General features: G+C 30.2%; 7 protein-coding genes and 1 non-coding gene across 8 annotated transcripts; 4 read left to right on the top strand and 4 right to left on the bottom strand.

The window, feature by feature from the left end:
- Positions 1-119: 119 nt before the first annotated feature.
- On the bottom strand, positions 120-1,970 carry DFA_01949 (uncharacterized protein; the record flags this gene model as incomplete). Its single annotated transcript, XM_004359853.1, has 4 exons — positions 120-392; positions 459-1,072; positions 1,221-1,363; positions 1,858-1,970. 4 exons carry the CDS (start codon positions 1,968-1,970, stop codon positions 120-122), a joined length of 1,143 nt encoding a protein of 380 aa, XP_004359910.1.
- Positions 1,971-2,184: 214 nt separating this feature from the next.
- On the top strand, positions 2,185-3,504 carry rpl7 (S60 ribosomal protein L7; the record flags this gene model as incomplete). Its single annotated transcript, XM_004359852.1, has 4 exons — positions 2,185-2,226; positions 2,276-2,322; positions 2,693-3,354; positions 3,446-3,504. The coding sequence occupies 4 exons, from the start codon at positions 2,185-2,187 to the stop codon at positions 3,502-3,504; spliced, it is 810 nt and encodes a 269-aa protein (XP_004359909.1).
- Positions 3,505-4,449: 945 nt separating this feature from the next.
- DFA_01947 (uncharacterized protein) lies at positions 4,450-8,006 on the top strand (the record flags this gene model as incomplete). The annotated part of the gene is made up of 7 exons (XM_004359851.1): positions 4,450-4,543; positions 4,630-4,768; positions 4,860-5,024; positions 5,108-5,731; positions 5,818-6,494; positions 6,642-7,064; positions 7,126-8,006. The coding sequence occupies 7 exons, from the start codon at positions 4,450-4,452 to the stop codon at positions 8,004-8,006; spliced, it is 3,003 nt and encodes a 1,000-aa protein (XP_004359908.1).
- A 76-nt stretch (positions 8,007-8,082) lies between these two features.
- DFA_01946 (uncharacterized protein) lies at positions 8,083-9,024 on the bottom strand (the record flags this gene model as incomplete). The annotated part of the gene is made up of 1 exon (XM_004359850.1): positions 8,083-9,024. The coding sequence occupies one exon, from the start codon at positions 9,022-9,024 to the stop codon at positions 8,083-8,085; it is 942 nt and encodes a 313-aa protein (XP_004359907.1).
- Positions 9,025-9,609: 585 nt separating this feature from the next.
- On the top strand, positions 9,610-10,559 carry psmA7 (proteasome subunit alpha type 7; the record flags this gene model as incomplete). The annotated part of the gene is made up of 3 exons (XM_004359849.1): positions 9,610-9,876; positions 9,984-10,307; positions 10,392-10,559. 3 exons carry the CDS (start codon positions 9,610-9,612, stop codon positions 10,557-10,559), a joined length of 759 nt encoding a protein of 252 aa, XP_004359906.1.
- A 108-nt stretch (positions 10,560-10,667) lies between these two features.
- DFA_01943 (uncharacterized protein) lies at positions 10,668-15,391 on the bottom strand (the record flags this gene model as incomplete). Its single annotated transcript, XM_004359848.1, is given in 13 exon segments — positions 10,668-11,557; positions 11,618-12,043; positions 12,132-12,874; positions 12,939-13,073; positions 13,139-13,249; positions 13,355-13,394; positions 13,596-13,693; positions 13,751-13,915; positions 13,980-14,115; positions 14,194-14,379; positions 14,588-14,630; positions 14,650-14,673; positions 15,356-15,391. The coding sequence occupies 13 exon segments, from the start codon at positions 15,389-15,391 to the stop codon at positions 10,668-10,670; spliced, it is 3,033 nt and encodes a 1,010-aa protein (XP_004359905.1).
- Positions 15,181-15,251, top strand: DFA_01944. The gene has a single exon. It is a non-coding gene; the product is annotated as a tRNA-Pro (tRNA).
- A 120-nt stretch (positions 15,392-15,511) lies between the features above and the next one.
- Positions 15,512-17,739, bottom strand: DFA_01942 (WD40 repeat-containing protein; the record flags this gene model as incomplete). The annotated part of the gene is made up of 3 exons (XM_004359847.1): positions 15,512-17,161; positions 17,235-17,339; positions 17,404-17,739. The coding sequence occupies 3 exons, from the start codon at positions 17,737-17,739 to the stop codon at positions 15,512-15,514; spliced, it is 2,091 nt and encodes a 696-aa protein (XP_004359904.1).
- Positions 17,740-17,823: the final 84 nt, after the last annotated feature.

Here is a 17,823-nt window from a genome sequence, read left to right as displayed (position 1 = left end):
AAATAATACAAAAAAATAAATAAAAGAGAGATGAGAAAAGGAAGGATAAAACCCTAACCTTGATAATAAAATGTTAACATTTCAAATAAAGGTTGCTTATTTAATAAAAAATATTATTTTTAAATATCAAGATCATCATCTGGATCTTCATCATCATAATCTTCTTCATCTGGATCTTCAATAATTAATAAATTTGCAGAACCATCATTGGTTCTCATATATGGTAATACTACTGCATCTTTGGCTGCACGTTCATCTTCACTTAGTTTAAGATTAAATGAAAGATTTTCTGTTGGATCCAATTCTTTAATCTCTGGTTTCTTTTCCAATGATTCTGCTGAATCAAATGCTAAATAACCATTTATACCATTCTTTTCATAATAATATTCAACCTAAAAATAAAAAAGTAATATTAATTTCTTTTTTCTCTTTTTCTTTTTTTCTCTTTTTCTTCTTACATTTCTAACAACTCTACCAGATCTTTTTTTGTTTAAAACTGTAATGGTAGCCTCATATGCATTGGTCATTAATGATTGTGATAATTGAATGTTTGCTGGTAATGGGGTAACAGAGATGGCTGTAGTTGAAAGATACTCCAATTGTCTTTGTATGGTACGATCAGTATAATGAAGATCACTATGAAATATACCAAAAACACTTATAAATGTTCTTTCCATTGTTTGTTTAAACTTTGCATTATCTATACTACCTTCAATACCTGTTGTTATCTTGTTGCTATTTTTAATTGTTGTTTTTGTTGTTGTTTTTGTTGTTTTTGTTGTTGTTTGTTGTTGTTTAAGATTAATATTGATTAGAGTTCTTAATAAATGACAAGTTTCAGATAAACCATCCTTTAAAATTAAAGAACTAAGTGAATTGACAATAATCAATGGACGTTCTTTTAATTTGATTGGTATCTTTTCATTTTGATAGATTGATTGTAATGTTGATACAATTGAATTATGATTACCATCACATGATATTGTTATAGGTCCACTGTTACTACTACTACTATCATTTAATGATATATTATGTTGATTCCAATTTAATGGATTTGTATAACAATCAATTACTATAAAGTTACTAACGTATATATGTTAACAAACAAATACTCTATCTCTATTTCTATTCTTTCTTTCTATTTGCTTACGATTTATAATGATTATATAATGATTTATAATAATGTAAAGGTAAACTAAAATTGATAAACCATATATTACGATGATTTGATCCTGTACCAGTTAGATAACGACCATATAGATAGTTTAATAGTTTCTCTCCACTTGATAATAAACTATCATCAAATAATATAAATCCATTCAACTCTGTTGATGTTGGTTTGAATAAATCTGAAAATATCATCCTATATAAAAGAGAGTGACGAAGTTATGTATGTATATTAATTCATCAGCTGATCTCTCTCACTCTCTTTGTGTCACTGCTCAGGGCAAACATTTCAGCTGATATGATTTGAGAAATTCATTTTAAAATTTTTTTTATTTTCGAAAATCGTCGTTGGTTGCTCGTTCCTCGGCAGCGCTATAACTAGACTTTTGGTTCATCTTTAGTTTCTTTACTTTTGAAGTCCGTTAAAAGATACAACAATGTCAACCAAACAGTAGATTTTAGATATCCTATAGCACTCCTTCCTTTTTATCTATCCTATCTCTATACCTCTTTCTTCTTGTCTAATCTATCCACTACAACCAAACCCTACACACTCTTTATAAAAAACAAAACAAGGTTTAATGCTATTAGGATACGACATCGAGAATTTTAGCAACTCCTTAGGAAAGAACCGGTTGACCCATACACATATATCTCTCTCACTCTTCTTCTTTCTTCTTTCAACACTACTTTTGTTGAAAGTTGGCAAGAGCTGATGGGATGCTTTGAACCAAATGGTGACGAGTAAAAAAATAGAAAAGAAAGGTTAGAGAGATTAGAGTTTGAAAAAGACCGGCTTCCATTTCCCATATTACCTCTTTCGTCCATCACGTTTTGTGAAGGGTATTGAGAAAGATTATGCTCACGCTTTTCTTTCTTTAAGTATTTTTGTATTCATTACATCCACCATTATCAATGCCAGCCTATGAAAACCGAAAAAAACAAATCAAAAAAACTTTACTCGTTTTTTTTGTTCTATTTTTTTTTCTAAATCATATGACCTAATAGTGCAATTGAATGGAGGGCATTGTCAAAGAGATTGATCAACTCTTTGATCAAGTATTGATCCCAAACACATAACTTTTGTCTCGTATCATTTTTAATATAGTTTATTAAATTTGACATATTTATAGACAATAGCTATTTTGGTTTAAAGTAGTAACTATGCGGGGTTGGAAGTTAAACCAAAATAGAACAAGTCAAAAAGGCAAGGATTGGATTGACTCTTTGGCAAGGAATGGCGGTGACTAAACTATAGGGACTGTTTGGTTTTAAAAAAACATCTTGATTATAATCTTGGATTAAATCAACCAACAATTGTTGTGTTTTGAATTTAATTGATTTTGATGTTTTTTTTTTTTACCTTTTGTTTCCAATGTTTTCTCTCTTGTCCATATATTGGTTTTTAACCGGTTATTAAAAAAAAAACTTCTACTCTCTTTTATTCTCTATCCTTTTTTCTTTCTTTTTTTTAAAATCACACATATATTTTTTCCATTTCTTTTTTTTTTTAATAATTATTTAGAGTTTCTACCCCAGTTCCAGAATCTTTATTAAAGAAGAGAGCCACCGCCCAAAAGCGTACCATTGACCGTGCTGCCATCGTCAAGCGTCAAGTCCTCAGACGTAACAAGCTCAGAAACGCCTATTTCAAGCGTGCTGAAAAGTACGTCAAGGAATACCGTCAAAAGGAACAAGAAGATGTCCGTCAAAAGCGTATCGCCAAGAACAACAACACCTTCTACGTCCCAGAAGAAGCCAAGGTTGCCTTTGTCATCCGTATTCGTGGTGTCAACGGTGTTTCACCAAAGCCAAAGAAGATCCTCAGATTGTTCCGTCTCCTCCAATTGAACAACGGTGTCTTCATCAAGCTCAACAAGGCCACCATCAACATGCTCAAGTTGGTCGAGCCATACGTCGCCTATGGTTATCCAAACCTCAAGTCTGTCAAGGAACTCGTCTACAAGCGTGGTTACGGAAAGGTCAACAACCGTCGTATCCCATTGACTCACAACAAGATCATCAAGGCCAAGTTAGGCAAGTTCAACATGATCTGTATGGAAGATCTTGTCCACGAAATCTTCACCTGTGGTCCACACTTCAAGCAAGCCTCCAACTTCTTATGGCCATTCAAGCTTAACTGTCCACGTGGTGGTTTCAACCACAAGAAGATTCACTTCCTTGAAGGTAAGATATCAACAATCAATCAATAACATATAATCTTATATATTTTATCTCTTCAATTTACTAATAATTAATCTATTCTTAAACCATTAAGGTGGAGACGCAGGAAATAGAGAATCTTACATTAATAACCTCATCCGTAAGATGAACTAAAAGGATACTTTAATAAACCTATACTAGTCACAACCAGGTGTAGTAAATTAATTATCTCATCAATAATTGTACATAGTTTTTAATTTATTTCATGGACTCTCACGTCCATAAATTTTGTTTTTCACTCAACCGTCCCTGATGATAGTTTATTATTTCTCATCAACACAGTACCATCAACATCTTCTCCCAACCCCTATCACAACTTCCTACCCAGCATCTCCACCTTAATGGTTTAAGAATAGATTAATTATTAGTAAATTAAAGATAATTAACTTTAAAATGCAGGTAACACCCGCAAAAATGGACTCCAACTTCTCGACCCTCAAACCCAAAAAGACCGTCTCTTTAACACCCAAGGATTGATCAACGATTATTTATTAATCTAGTTGATTGATAAATGATTGAACTTGTTTTTCCAAATATACACAGTTTTTCTTGCAATTCTCTGATTAATTTATCTTAAACCACAATTTGTTGTTCAATGGCTCCAATCCTACTTTAACAACCTCATCCGTAAGATGAACTAAAAGGTAAAGCTATACTAGTCACAACCAGGAGTAGTGTATCAACTATCTCATCAATAATTGTACATAGTTTTTGATAATAAAAAAATTTATTTATTTATTTATTGTTTTATATCAAAATATCCCATCAATAATTGTACTTTGTTTTTTTTTTTTGACCAGTGCTAAAAGTATGACATTTTTTGTTGTAGAGTTAAAAATAAGCTTTTCTTCCCAGTTTTGTGTTTGATCAGAAATGCATGCTACTGGTCGACCATTAAAGACGATGAACGACTGGTTGTATAGACAACTATTTTTCAGGTACATATGTACTACAACAAAGAGATCAGATGACCTGGGTTTGTAGAACTTATATCGCAATGATCTGAGTGATCACTGTACAACAACAACAACATAGAACATAGAACAACATACAAATAAAATGATCAACAATATACATATCATTATATCATCTATTATATTGATTTTTATAAGAGTATGCACATCACAACAATCAATTCTTTCAAAACCAGAATGTAAGAAATATACAGATAGATTTATATATATATCGAAAAAGGTATTAATACATCTTTTATTCCAACTTTAATATTATCAATATTAGTGGATAGTGCAATCTTTGTAATTCAACAATTTGGAATACCATCAATACCACAAGATCAATCACTTTGTAATTATGGATCATCTCCTATTTTTAAATGTAGTAATAGTGGTACTGGAGGAAGTTATCATATTGATTCAATGTAAATATATATAGTCTCTTTATAAATATTATTAATTAATTATTCATTCCTTTTATTTAATCATTCATTCATTCATTCATTAAATTTAAAGAACAATATCAGGAATAACATTTACAAATGTTGGAAACCCAAATACATCAATACAATTGGACTTTCCACAAATCAATTCAATCTATTTATCGCATACGTCTGTTAGAAATAATAGTATTAATTTTTTAGATTATGTAAAAAATCTATCATCTTTGGTCACATTTTAGTATGTATTGTACATAATATAATCTATTTATTTATAGACTAAAAAAACTAATAGCTTTTATTTATTTATTTATTTATTAATAGTACAAGTGCAATTTCATTGGTTAATGTACCAGATGATTTCTTATCAATGTTGCCAAATATGAGAAATTTAGTATTACATCGAATATCAAACAATATACCAAAAGGTTTATTCAATCATACTGGTTTGACTCAACTTTCATTGGGTGCGGTTTATTTGACAACGGCTGGTGTAAATGAATCGACGGTCAACCTTCCATCATTGGCATCATTGTCACTCAATTTTTCACCAAGAGCACCTGAAACGATTTCAATTACACCAGAGACAATGCCAAATCTCAAATACCTTAGTATAAACAGTGGAACATCGAGCAAGACAACAGTTAAATTGAACTCTACGACTGTTTTTGGACTGTTTTTGACTGGTGGCAGAGACAAACATTTTGATGTACAAATAGTTCATCCAGAGGTATTGGGTGATATCTATTTATCAGGGGCATTGACTAGTTGGACACCAAAAGATATGAAATATTATCCAAATTTAGTTTCTCTCAATTTCCAAGGAGTAGATTTTTCAGAATATCCAATCACCAAATCCTACCCTCCAAACCTAGCCACCTTTTCCATTGTCTATTCAAATTTAACAACTATTCCAAATATCCCTTTACCTCTTACTATTTCGATATTGTAAGTATAGTAGTACTACAAAAATAACATTACAACAATTATATTTTATAATAATGTATTTACTCTTTTTTATCAAATATTTATAGTCAAGCATTTACAAATAATTTTACAAGTTTTCCATGGGATATTTTTAATAATGTAAAAACATCAAATCCAATTGTATTAAGCGAGAATGTTAATCTAATTGGAACAGTTCCAGAGTCAATGTGTAGATTTAAATTAAAAATTCAAAATACCTCTATTACAAGTGTCCCATCATGTTTTTGGTGTTATCAAGCTTTGGATCAAGTCTTTTTAACTAGTCTTGAAAGACCTCCCAATTTCATTTGTCCAGTTACATTTGATAATCAAGTCATTGCCACTCGAGCTGGACAAGCTTTGGTGTATGGATCCAATTTGGGTTGGGGTTTTAAAACCAGTGAATACACTCTTACTCCCATCACACCCAACTCGGTACTACAAATCCAAATTCAAAACTTTGGATCCTATTATCTATCACAACCAAAGGCTTTATCATTAAACCTTTCAAACAATGCCCAAACATCATATAATATCAATGTAATAGAAGCTGGTATAGTTGTATCACCTAGTAATAACAATTTCACCTACACCCAACAACCATCACATTTACAATTGCGATTTTTATTTTCAAGTCTAAATCCAAATCTCAAACATCAAGTACAATTAAACTATTCTCTGTCTTGTACCACCATTTTACTCGCTTCATACTCTATTACTTGTAATAGTATTATACCAGAACCAGGTATTTATAATATTAGTATTTCAAATCAATATTATCAAACAAATTATTTATTTAATTTTATTCCAAGTATGTTGTAAAAAAAAAGAAAAATAACCATCATATTAATTCTTTATCAGAAACTTTAATATTAATTGTTTTCTTTAATAGAATATCCAACGGTTACATCTGGAATTGTAAATAATAATAATAATGATAGATCAAAGTTGATTAGTTTATATGGTTATTATGGTAATTTAAATCAAACCAACCCTTCTGTATTGATTAATAATACATTGATATGTAATATTGGATTTATAAATGATAGATTAATTAATTGTACCATCGAAACAATTAATCAAAACTATGGACCAGCTTCTGTCAAAGTTCAAATCGATAATCTTCAATATTTTAAAAATGATGTACTTTATTTTTATCCTCCCAACAATAATAATAATAATAATAATACAGATCAACTTTTAAAACAATGTCAAGAAACAACTTTGAATTGTTTTGGTAATGGTCAATGTAATGAATTTGGTAAATGTGATTGTATTGAAAACTATAATCCAATTGATAATTGTTTAACAAAATGTATGTAAAATTTTAATCAAATTTTAAAATTTATTTATTTATTTATTCTTTTTGTTTTTAGATTTCAATTCAAGTGTAAATACTACAACAGATCCATTAAAACCAACAACTTCATTTGATATTAATGGTGTTGATTTCCAATTTGAAATTGTATCAATTCAAGAATTAAATGAAAATGATCAAGTTGCAAAACAATTAATAGTAGACAAATGGAGTTCAACGATTACAACAATCAATTCAACAACCATTGCAAATTATTATTTAATTGTAAATCAAAGCGAGGTTACAATGCCATTATTAAATGTATCTGCTGTTATATCATATTCACCTCTTGCAAGAACAACGATGTTTGGGGGAAATGAAATCGAAATGAATCCAAATTCAATCAAACTATCAATTGAAATTAATAATTGGGAATTTAGTAGTAACATCAATTCACTTAGAGTATTATTTAAAACCAATCTTCCAAACGATCAAAGTATTGAAATATGTCAACAAGCAAGTGATGAAATCAAAACAATATCATATGACCTATCATCAAGTAGTATTCAATATCTAAGAGTATTAAAAGATGGAATTCAATTTACAGGTAGATTCTTGGATTATATTGTATCTGATGGTAGAAACACCTATTCAAGAACACAATTGGTATCATTGACTCCATCAGAACAATCACCAACAACAGAGTCCGTTGCATTGATTGGTATTTTATTACCACAATGTCAATCATGTATTATTGATCCTGATTTTACACCTCTGTTGGTTGATACCAGTCAAAGTCAATGTGGAGACAACCCATCAAATAATAACACATGGAAGATTATTGTTGGTGTAACAATTGGTGGAGTTGTATTGATTGTTACCATTGTAGGTGCCATCCTCTATGCTAAAAAGTATACTAATCTAAAATATTCAAACTCTGTAAAAATACAAAATAAATAAATAAATAATTAATTAATTTATAAATCTTACACATTTTATTATTTATTTACAATTTATTAATCTTTTTTAATCTTTTTTAATCTTCATTTTCATTTTCATCATCATGTTGCCAATAAAGAGGAATTAAGAATCTAAAACTAAAATCATTATGAGCAAGAGCAATTTTAATTTCGGTATACCAATCTTTTGGTTTACCCCATTCTCTTGCCATCATACTATAATTGTAAATCATTTTAAATGCCAATTTGGAGATATTATTTTCTTGATGATAATCATCTGTGAGTAGAGTTGACATGTACCGACTTTGTTTGGGTTCTAGGTATGGTGCAAAGATATCAAACTCTATCAATTTTTCAGAAGTGTCACTTGTATGTTTTGGGTATTCCAATCGTTTCGTTTTAGGATTGAGTCTTTGTTGATTGACAGTACCAGCAGCAATATAAAGGTTAACAAATATATACATCCTTAGACACTCGTGCATTGTATTGTACAGTCCATAACCACCACAAAAATCATGAAGATTGTCCATTAGATCAAGATCTCCACCACGTTGAATCAATGCCAATATATTTGCCATTTTGTTTCTTCGCCACAATAGTTTAATGACACACACCTCGTAAGAGTATCGATTGTGGTCACCTCCAAGCTTCCATTCCTGCTCGCCCTCCCAAAATGAAAAGTATTGTGTTGGATTGCCAGAATGCAGAGGTGCAGGGTCACAAAACCTACACACATATCGATTGAGTCCATCGTCATCATGACAGTCCTTGTCAGCATAGACAGTTGTCAATCGATACAAATCCTTCATCGAGTATAGTTTACGTTCAGCAATCTCTTTTGATTCAATTGCCTCTGCCAATGAATTGATAAAGTACTTCAACTTTTTCTTGTATGGTTTAATATATTCTTTATATCCTTTTGATCTAATTCCTATTCCTTTTGTCAACATTTCTTCTTTTACCTTGTCACATTCTAATAATGTTGACCATGGTATACAATTACTATTATGACATGTCATATTGAATAGAGAGAGAGAGAGAGAGAGAGAGAGAGAGAAGAGAGATAATATAATATATGAGAATAAATACTAGTTTGTGCGTCTTACATAAAAATGAAATCAATGAGAATTTTCATAGAATAATACTTATAAGTCCCATAAAAGTAGCAAGTATATTAAATTTCGATGCATTTGATATCGACAATAGATTAAATGTATTCTCAAGACCTCATACTGCTATTAAAATCTCCTAAAGTAAATTAACTTAACATGTGGTGACCCACATTTCTCGAAGAACGAAACCCCCCCCCCCCCCCCCGAGGTCTGTCCTTTAAATCTTTTTTTCTTTTTTTAAGAAATATATAAATATAGTGAAAATGTAGATTAATGATTGAATGAACAAGTTGTTTCATGTTTGAAAAAGAAAGAAATACTAAATTAATTGTCACTTGTATTTATGTTTTTATAAAAAAATAAATTAAAAAAAAAGTGTTATTCAAAATTTTTTTTTTGTGGATGATCTTGATGTTCACAAAAACACTTTTAATTAATCATCATTAAATATATATAAATTTGTATAATAAATAAATAAAAAAGAGATAAAGAATGTCATCAGCAAGATACGATAGAGCTATTACAGTGTTTTCACCAGATGGACATTTGTTTCAAGTAGAATATGCTATGGAAGCTGTACGTAAGGGTACAGTTGCTATTGGTGTTCGTGGTAAAGATGTTATCATTCTTGGTGTAGAAAAGAAATCTACTGCAAAGTTACAAGATGCTAGATCAATAAGAAAGATTGTAAAGATTGATGATCATATTTGTTTAACTTTTGCTGGTTTAACTGCTGATTCTCGTGTATTAATTAATAAGGTAAAAAAAAAAAAAGAAAAGAAAGAGAGAAAAGAAAAGAGAGAAAAGAAAAGAAAGAAAAGAAAGACTAATCATGTTCTTTTTAATCTATTCTATTTCTTTTTTAGGCATTGGTTGAATGTCAATCATATAGATTATCATTAGATGATACACCAACAGTAGAATATATTGCCAAATATATTGCAGGTATTCAACAAAGATACACACAGAGTGGTGGTGTTCGTCCATTTGGTATTTCAACATTGATTGTTGGTTTTGATAGTGATGGTACTCCACGTCTCTTCCAAACTGATCCATCTGGTTCATTTAGCTCTTGGAAGGCTGCCGCTATTGGTAGAAACTCTAAAGCTGTCTCTGAATTCCTTGAAAAGAATTATACAGACAATAGTGATGCCGAATCAATTAAACTTGCTGTTAGAGCTTTATTAGAAGTAAATTAGAAATAGAAAAAGAAAAAGAAAAATAATAATTGATTGATTAGGTTATTAATTATTTTATTTTTATTTTAATTTTAGGTTGTAGAATCTGGAAACAAGAATATCGAAATTGCAATCATTAGAAGAAATCAACCAATTTCATTATTGGAAGAGTCAGAGGTTGAAAAGTTGGTAGAAGAAGTAGAAAAGGAAAAGGATGAGGAAAAGGAACAATCTTCATCATCATCTACTGCTCCAAAGAAATAAAAAACAACAAATAAATAAATTGCAACAACCAATCAACCCATACAACCTTTTTAATAATAATAGTAAATAAATAAAAAAAAACAAACCTTTTTGTAGAGAGAAAATGAATTAATTTGATTTATTTAAATTTTTTAATTTAAAAATATTATATTTTAGATTAGTATACTTTTTAGCATAAATGATGGCACCTATAATGGCAGCAATAAATATTGATCCACCAATTGTTACACCAACAATAATCTTCCATGTGTTATTATTTGATGGGTTGTCTCCACATTGACTTTGACTTGTATCAACCAACAGAGGTGTAAAATCAGGATCAATAATACATGATTGACATTGTGGTAATAAAATACCAATCAATGCTATAGATTCCGTTGTTGATTGTTCTGACGGTGTTAATGATACCAATTGTGTTCTTGAATAGGTGTTTCGACCATCAGATACAATATAATCCAAGAATCTACCTGTAAATTGAATTCCATCTTTTAATACTCTTAGATATTGAATACTACTTGATGATAGGTCATATGATATTGATTTGATTTCATCACTTGCTTGTTGACATATTTCAATACTTTGATTATTTGGGAGACTAGTTTTGAAAAGTACTCTAAGCGAATTGATGTTACTATTAAATTCCCAATTATTAATTTCAATTGATAGTTTGATTGAATTTGGATTCATTTCGATTTCATTTCCCCCAAACATCGTTGTTCTTGCTTTAGGTGAATATGATATAACAGCAGATACATTTAATAATGGCATTGTAACCTCGCTTTGATTTACAATTAAATAATAATTTGCAATGGTTGTTGAATTGATTGTTGTAATCGTTGAATTCCATTTGTCTACTATTAATTGTTGTACCATGTCATCATTTTCAGAATTTAATTCTTGAATTGATACAATTTCAAATTGGAAATCAACACCATTAATATCAAATGAAGTTGTTGGTTTTAATGGATCTGTTGTTGTATTTACACTTGAATTGAAATCTATAGAAAAAAAAAGTAAATAAATTGTTAAAAATGATTATTGGAACTTTTAATACATACATTTTGTTAAACAATTATCAATTGGATTATAATTTTCAATACAATCACATTTACCAAATTCATTACATTGACCATTACCGAAACAATTTAGAGTTGTTTCTTGACATTGTTTTAAAAGTTGATCTGTATTGTTGTTGTTTTTGTTTGGAGGATAAAAATAAAGTACATCATTTTTAAAATATTGAAGATTATCGATTTGAACATTTATAGAAGCTGGTCCATAATTTTGATTAATTGTTTCGATGGTACAATTAATTAATCTATCATTTATAAATCCAATATTACATATCAATGTATTATTAATCAATACCAATGTATTTGAATAATTTAAATTACCATAATAACCATATAAACTAATTAATTTTGATCTATTATTATTATTATTATTATTATCATTTATAATTCCTGCTGTAACTGTTGGATATTCTAGAAAAAAAAAGATAGATAGAAAAATAATTAAGTTATTTACTTTAAATTTAAATCATTTTTAAATATTTTTTGATTTTTATCATACTTGGAATAAAATTAAATAAATAAAATGATTGATAATATTGATTTGAGATTGTAATATTATAACTACCTGGATCAGGTATAATACTAGTATTACATATAATATAGTTTGTAGTAATTGATACAATATTACAAGGTAGGGAAGAATTCAATCCAACTTGATGTTGTAGATTTGGATTTAAACTTGCAAATAAAATTTTGATTTGTAGATTTGATGGTTGTTGAGTATAGGTGAAATTATCTACATTGTTGATATTTAAAATATCTACACCAGCTTCAATTACATTTAGATTATAAGATGTATTGGCATTGGTTGAAAGGTTAACTGATAAAACCTGTGGTTGTGAAGTTTTAAATGGAGCAAAACTGGGTATTTTCATATTCAATACAGAGTTTGGTATGATCAGTGTAAGAGTATAATTTATCGTTTGGATTCCATAACCTAGATTGGATCCATATACCAAAGCTTGTCCATTCCTAGTGACAATGGTTTGATTGTCAAATGTTACTGGACAGATGAAATTGGGAGGTTGTAAAAGACTGGTTTGTATGGTCCATTGATAACACCAAAAACATGATGGAACACTTGTAATAGAGGTATTTTGAATTTTTAATTTGAATTTACACATTGACTCTGGAACTGTTCCAGCTAGTATACGATTTTCAGATACGTCAATAGGAGAAATTTGTTTTGAATCTTGAAATAAATCCCATGGAAAGGTTGTAAAATTATTTGAAAATAATTGTCTAAAAAAAAATAGAATATAAATATAAACTAGTAATAAAAGGGGGTTTCTACTATAGTATTTACGTTGAACCTAAAGTTTTTGGAAGAGGGATTTGTGGAAAAGTGGTCATATTGGTATTTGTTATGGCAAGAGAGAAAAGATTTGGTGGATAATCTATAATTGGATTTTCTGTTGTAAAATTGATCCCATTAAATGACCTAAAAAAAAAAAATTAATAAATTAATAATAATAATAATAATGTAAATGATTCTTATATAGTTACAAAGAAGCAAGTTTTTGATATAGTTTAAAATCTTTTGGGAACCAAGTTGTGAGTGGACCACTCATATAAAGTGTAGTTAGAGTCTCTGGATTGGAAATATTTAAATCATATCTTACTGTTTTGGTACTTCCTGCAATTGATCAAAAAAAAAAAAAAAAAAAAAAAAAAAAAAGGTTTAAAAATCAATATTCTTTTTTTTTGTTTTTTTTTACATACAAAAATTCACAAGTTGGAATATTGACAATGACAGTGGCTACTTTTAAAGAAGATCCAAATAGATTGATTTGTTTTAATTTGGGAAAGGAAATGGGAGAGAATAAAATAGTTTCGGGAAGAGCTAGATTAAAACCTATGTTTATGGTTTCCAACAAGGGAAGATTGGTAGTTTCATTGATCCCAAGACTTGCCAAGGGTCCTCCTATATGAATATTTTTTAAATTTTGGTTATTAAAAATACCATTGGGTAGAGATTGTAGTGTTAGAAATTGTATTGTGGTTAGATTGGTCATGATTGAAAAGAATTCATTTGGTACTGTGGTTTGTGGTCCATTTATACTAAAAAGAAAATGGTTAACAACAATGGTTTTAAAAATAATAATATTTTTTGCATACTAGAATGATTTAATAGAAGGGGCATTTTTAAAATATTCCAATATATTTATACTATAATTTTTTGTTACACTTTTTGTCAAGTAAAATGAATCAAGTCTTGGAAAATCAAATACTTGATTTACATTTGGTGTTCCAACATCTATAAAATTATTTCCTGTTATCGTTCTAAAAAAAAAAAAAAACAAAGTTATAGTGTCGGTAAAGGTAGTGTTTGAAAAAATATATATACATTTTGTTAATGTGATGAGTATTATCACTACTACTATTGATACATTCAAAAACTATAGGTGATCCATAATTACATAATGATTGGTTTTGTGGTATTTCAATTCCATATTGTTTAATTATAAATATTGCACTATCCACTAGAAAGAAAGAAAGAAAAAAAATAACAATCAGTTAATAATTCATTCTTGATAAAAATGGGAAACATATACACATACATTCTAATTGTGAAAGAGTTTGTGCTTTGATATAGTAACTGCTGTTTAGTAGTAAGAGTAGCAAAAGAAATAGTGTAAAGATTGATAGAGATAATTTCATTCTTTTACTTGATGGTTTGGTTAGGATTGAAAGTAAGATTAAGGTCACATGAAGAGTTAAAAGGTGTCTACATGTGAAAGAAATATCTCAAAAAAAAAAAAAAAAGTATTTTGGATATTTTGTCGATTTTGTTTGTGAAATAAAAATCTGGTTTTTATTTTTAGCCTTGGAATCGATTGTTTAAATAGGTCAATTTTTTTAAAAGAATTTCATTTCCTGGCATGAGTGCCAAATATCTGTTCAATTTCCATCCAATTTAAACAAACAACACTTAAAACCATAAATAAATGATACATGATACTTTGAATCGTTTATTCTCTTTCATCGATTTCCAAGGCTAAAAATAAAAAACAAACAATCTCCAAGAGTCTTGGTGGGAGCTGAACAAGATAAAAGAATGATCAATATGGTGTAAACTAAATCACCACGCAATACTCTACACCCATTCAATTCAGGAGCAAAAACGAATAAAGGTTGACTCCACTCCGCAATGATGATAATGCGTTTTGAATTTATCTATTGTCTCATGATTTTTAAAAGTCCAGTGGCTCTGTTTTAGGGCGAAGAGCCAGAGTCTCTATTTTTTGAATTTTTCTATCATTAGTCAGAGCTTTCATGTTGTAGATAAATGTGATGATAAGATGTGATGTCCAAATGTAATGTGAATCTATTTTCAACTGTATTGTTGGTGTTATATGAATCTTTGATGGGTTATTTTGGGGGCCGAAAAAATCTTTTTTTTTTTTTAATAAATCTGGACTCTAGTCGTCGGACAATAGAGTAATTATGGTTTATTTGTTTTAATTTTAATTAAAAAGAGTTTCTGTTATTATAGGGGCTGAAAAAATCGGGTCAAATTATCACTTTCCAAAAATGAATTCAACTAAGGCTCCATAGTTGAATGGTACAATACTACCTTTGGGTGGTAGTGGTCTGGGTTCGATTCCCGGTGGAGCCCTTTTCTTTTTTATGCTGTGCCGCGCTGCCAAAAAAAAATTTTTTTTTTTTTTTTTTTTTTTTTTTACAAAAGTGTATTTTGGATTTATTTGATTTAAATCTTACCTTTATTGTTGTCCAATTTATTTGTTTGAAATACATTTTGTGTAGGAAAACAAAAGAACCAACATTATTTACAAACCCAAAAAAAAAAAAGCAATATATGTTAATTAATCTCAATAATGTTATAAACCCAATATCAATGATTTTATTTTTGTATTGTTATCTCCTTGGCTGTTGTTTAAAAGTAGGTGGTTGAATAATATGAGAAGGGACTCCTTGTTGAGGTTGTTGTTGTTGTTGAGGTGGTTGACCTTGATTAAATCTTGGATCAAATTGTTGTTGGTTATATCCTTGAGGAGGTTGAGATTGTGGTTGTTGTTGTGGTGGTTGACCTTGATTAAATCTTGGATCAAATTGATGTTGATTAAATTGTTGTGGTGGTTGTTGTTGTTGTTGATTATAACCTTGAACTTGTTGTTGTTGATTTCCTTGGTTAAATTGTTGTTGATGTTGTTGATGTTGTTGATTATAACCACCACGATCTTGTTGATTTCCATGTTGTCTAAATTGTTGCCCTTGGTTAAACCCACCTCTTTCCTGTTGTCCCTGATTTCTCTCTTGATGATTTCTTTCTTGATGTCTCTCTTGATTTCTCTCTTGATTTCTATCTTGTCTCTCTTGTCTATCTTGATTAAATTGACCTTGTCTCTCTTGTCTATCTTGTCTATCTTGTCTTTGATAAGGTGGTCTATCTTGTTGCTGATTTCTTTCTTGTTTGTTATTGTTAAAAGACATTAGAGGTGGCGAAGGTTGTTGAGGCAAACTACCTGTAATAGTACTTGTACTCATACCACTACTACTACTACCATCATCGAAAACATAATTTGAAGATAAACCAGGAAGAGAAAGACCGGGAAGACCACCAGCACCACCTGCACCGGCAGCCCCACCGATATCCTTTGGTTCGAGATCCTCTTCATTTTCAATATCATGAGAGGCGTTGGGATTATTGTATTTATCCTTCATTGTATCACCAGGACGATTACGACACCAAAACTTTGTGGTATAGTCATTTGAGCCACTTGCCAAGATGTGACCTATTGGATGCCAAGAGAGCGACCAAACACTAGCATCGTGAGCACCGTAAATTTCTCCTTGAGGCGTATCACGACCCACCATCCAATAAAGGATCGAACCGTCATTACCACCGCTAACAAACAATTCCTCGTGGAATGGATGCCACGACACCGATGTAACCTCTTTTCCATGACCCTTGAACGACTGCAATTCGCTCATTGTTCTAATGTCATAGAGACGTAAAAGCTGATCCCTCGACGCAGAGACTAACCAATTTCCATTCTTGTTCCACTCTAGCTGTGCAATTGTATTTTTGTGACCGTGCAAGGTCGATATATTTTCACCACTTCTTACATCCCACACCTTGATCAGTGTATCCTTTGAACCAGACACCAATATAGATTTGGTTGGATGCCAATCGACACACTTGATATCCCAACCATGACCCAACAATGACTTTTCCTCTTTACAACGTGCAAAGTCCCAAATCTTGAGTGTACCATCGTCTGAACAAGAGGCAAACTTTAAATCGGTCGGTGAAAAGGCAATATCTCTTACCGATTCCTTGTGTGCAGTAAACACCTTTACATTGTTCATATTTGATTGCCAATATTTAATCGAACCTCCATCATCACCCGATACCATCCAATTTTCATTATGTGACCATGTAATTGCACGTACAGCCTTGTCATGTGCTTGTAAAATAGTTTCAAAGTTGAATGTCAAACCATTCCACAATGTAAATTCTCCACTTGATGATCCTGTTACTAATCTTCTACCTTCTGGTGTCCACTAGAAAATGAAGAGGAGAGGTAGGTATATTAGAAAATGAAGAGAGAGAATGATTGATTATTTAATTTCTTACACTAACACAATTAATTGGATATCTAACTTTATTTGCTGAAGTATGAATAAATCTTGTACATAAACTTGTTATAGGATTATCAATTAATGCTATTGGTGGTAGAATCTTAATGAGAGAATAAGAGTAAATAAATTGAAACAATGATTGAAATATTTCTTTTTGTTCTTACTTCTTTAATATAAAGTGGATCAGGTTCAACGGCATTAAAATCTCTTTGATCTCTTTGATAGATTCTTGAAAGATTATATTTGATAAGAGTAGAGTTAAAGTCTACAGTCTTTCTAACAACAGCCTTTCTCATACGTTTACCATCATAAACTACTTTTGATGCTTGATAATTGTTATGATAGTATTTATGATGACCTCCTCTATCTCCTCCTCCACCTCCACCTCCTCTTTCACCTCCTCCACCTCTATGATATCCTCCTCTACCTCTTTCTCCTCCTCCTCCTCCTCCTCTTTCCATTCTTTCTCCTCCACCACCACCTTCATTATGATAAGACATTATCTCTTTTTTATTTTATTTATTTATTTATATATATACAAGTTTTCGTTACACAAACAATGAAAATCACAAAAAAAAAGAAGA

This window comes from Cavenderia fasciculata, assembly GCF_000203815.1.
Source record: "Cavenderia fasciculata unplaced genomic scaffold Scf_Dfasci-F-a-25c12.r2-5, whole genome shotgun sequence".
NCBI classification, from domain to species: Eukaryota; Evosea; class Eumycetozoa; order Acytosteliales; family Cavenderiaceae; genus Cavenderia; species Cavenderia fasciculata.
This window is presented reverse-complemented; position numbering and strand designations above follow the sequence as displayed.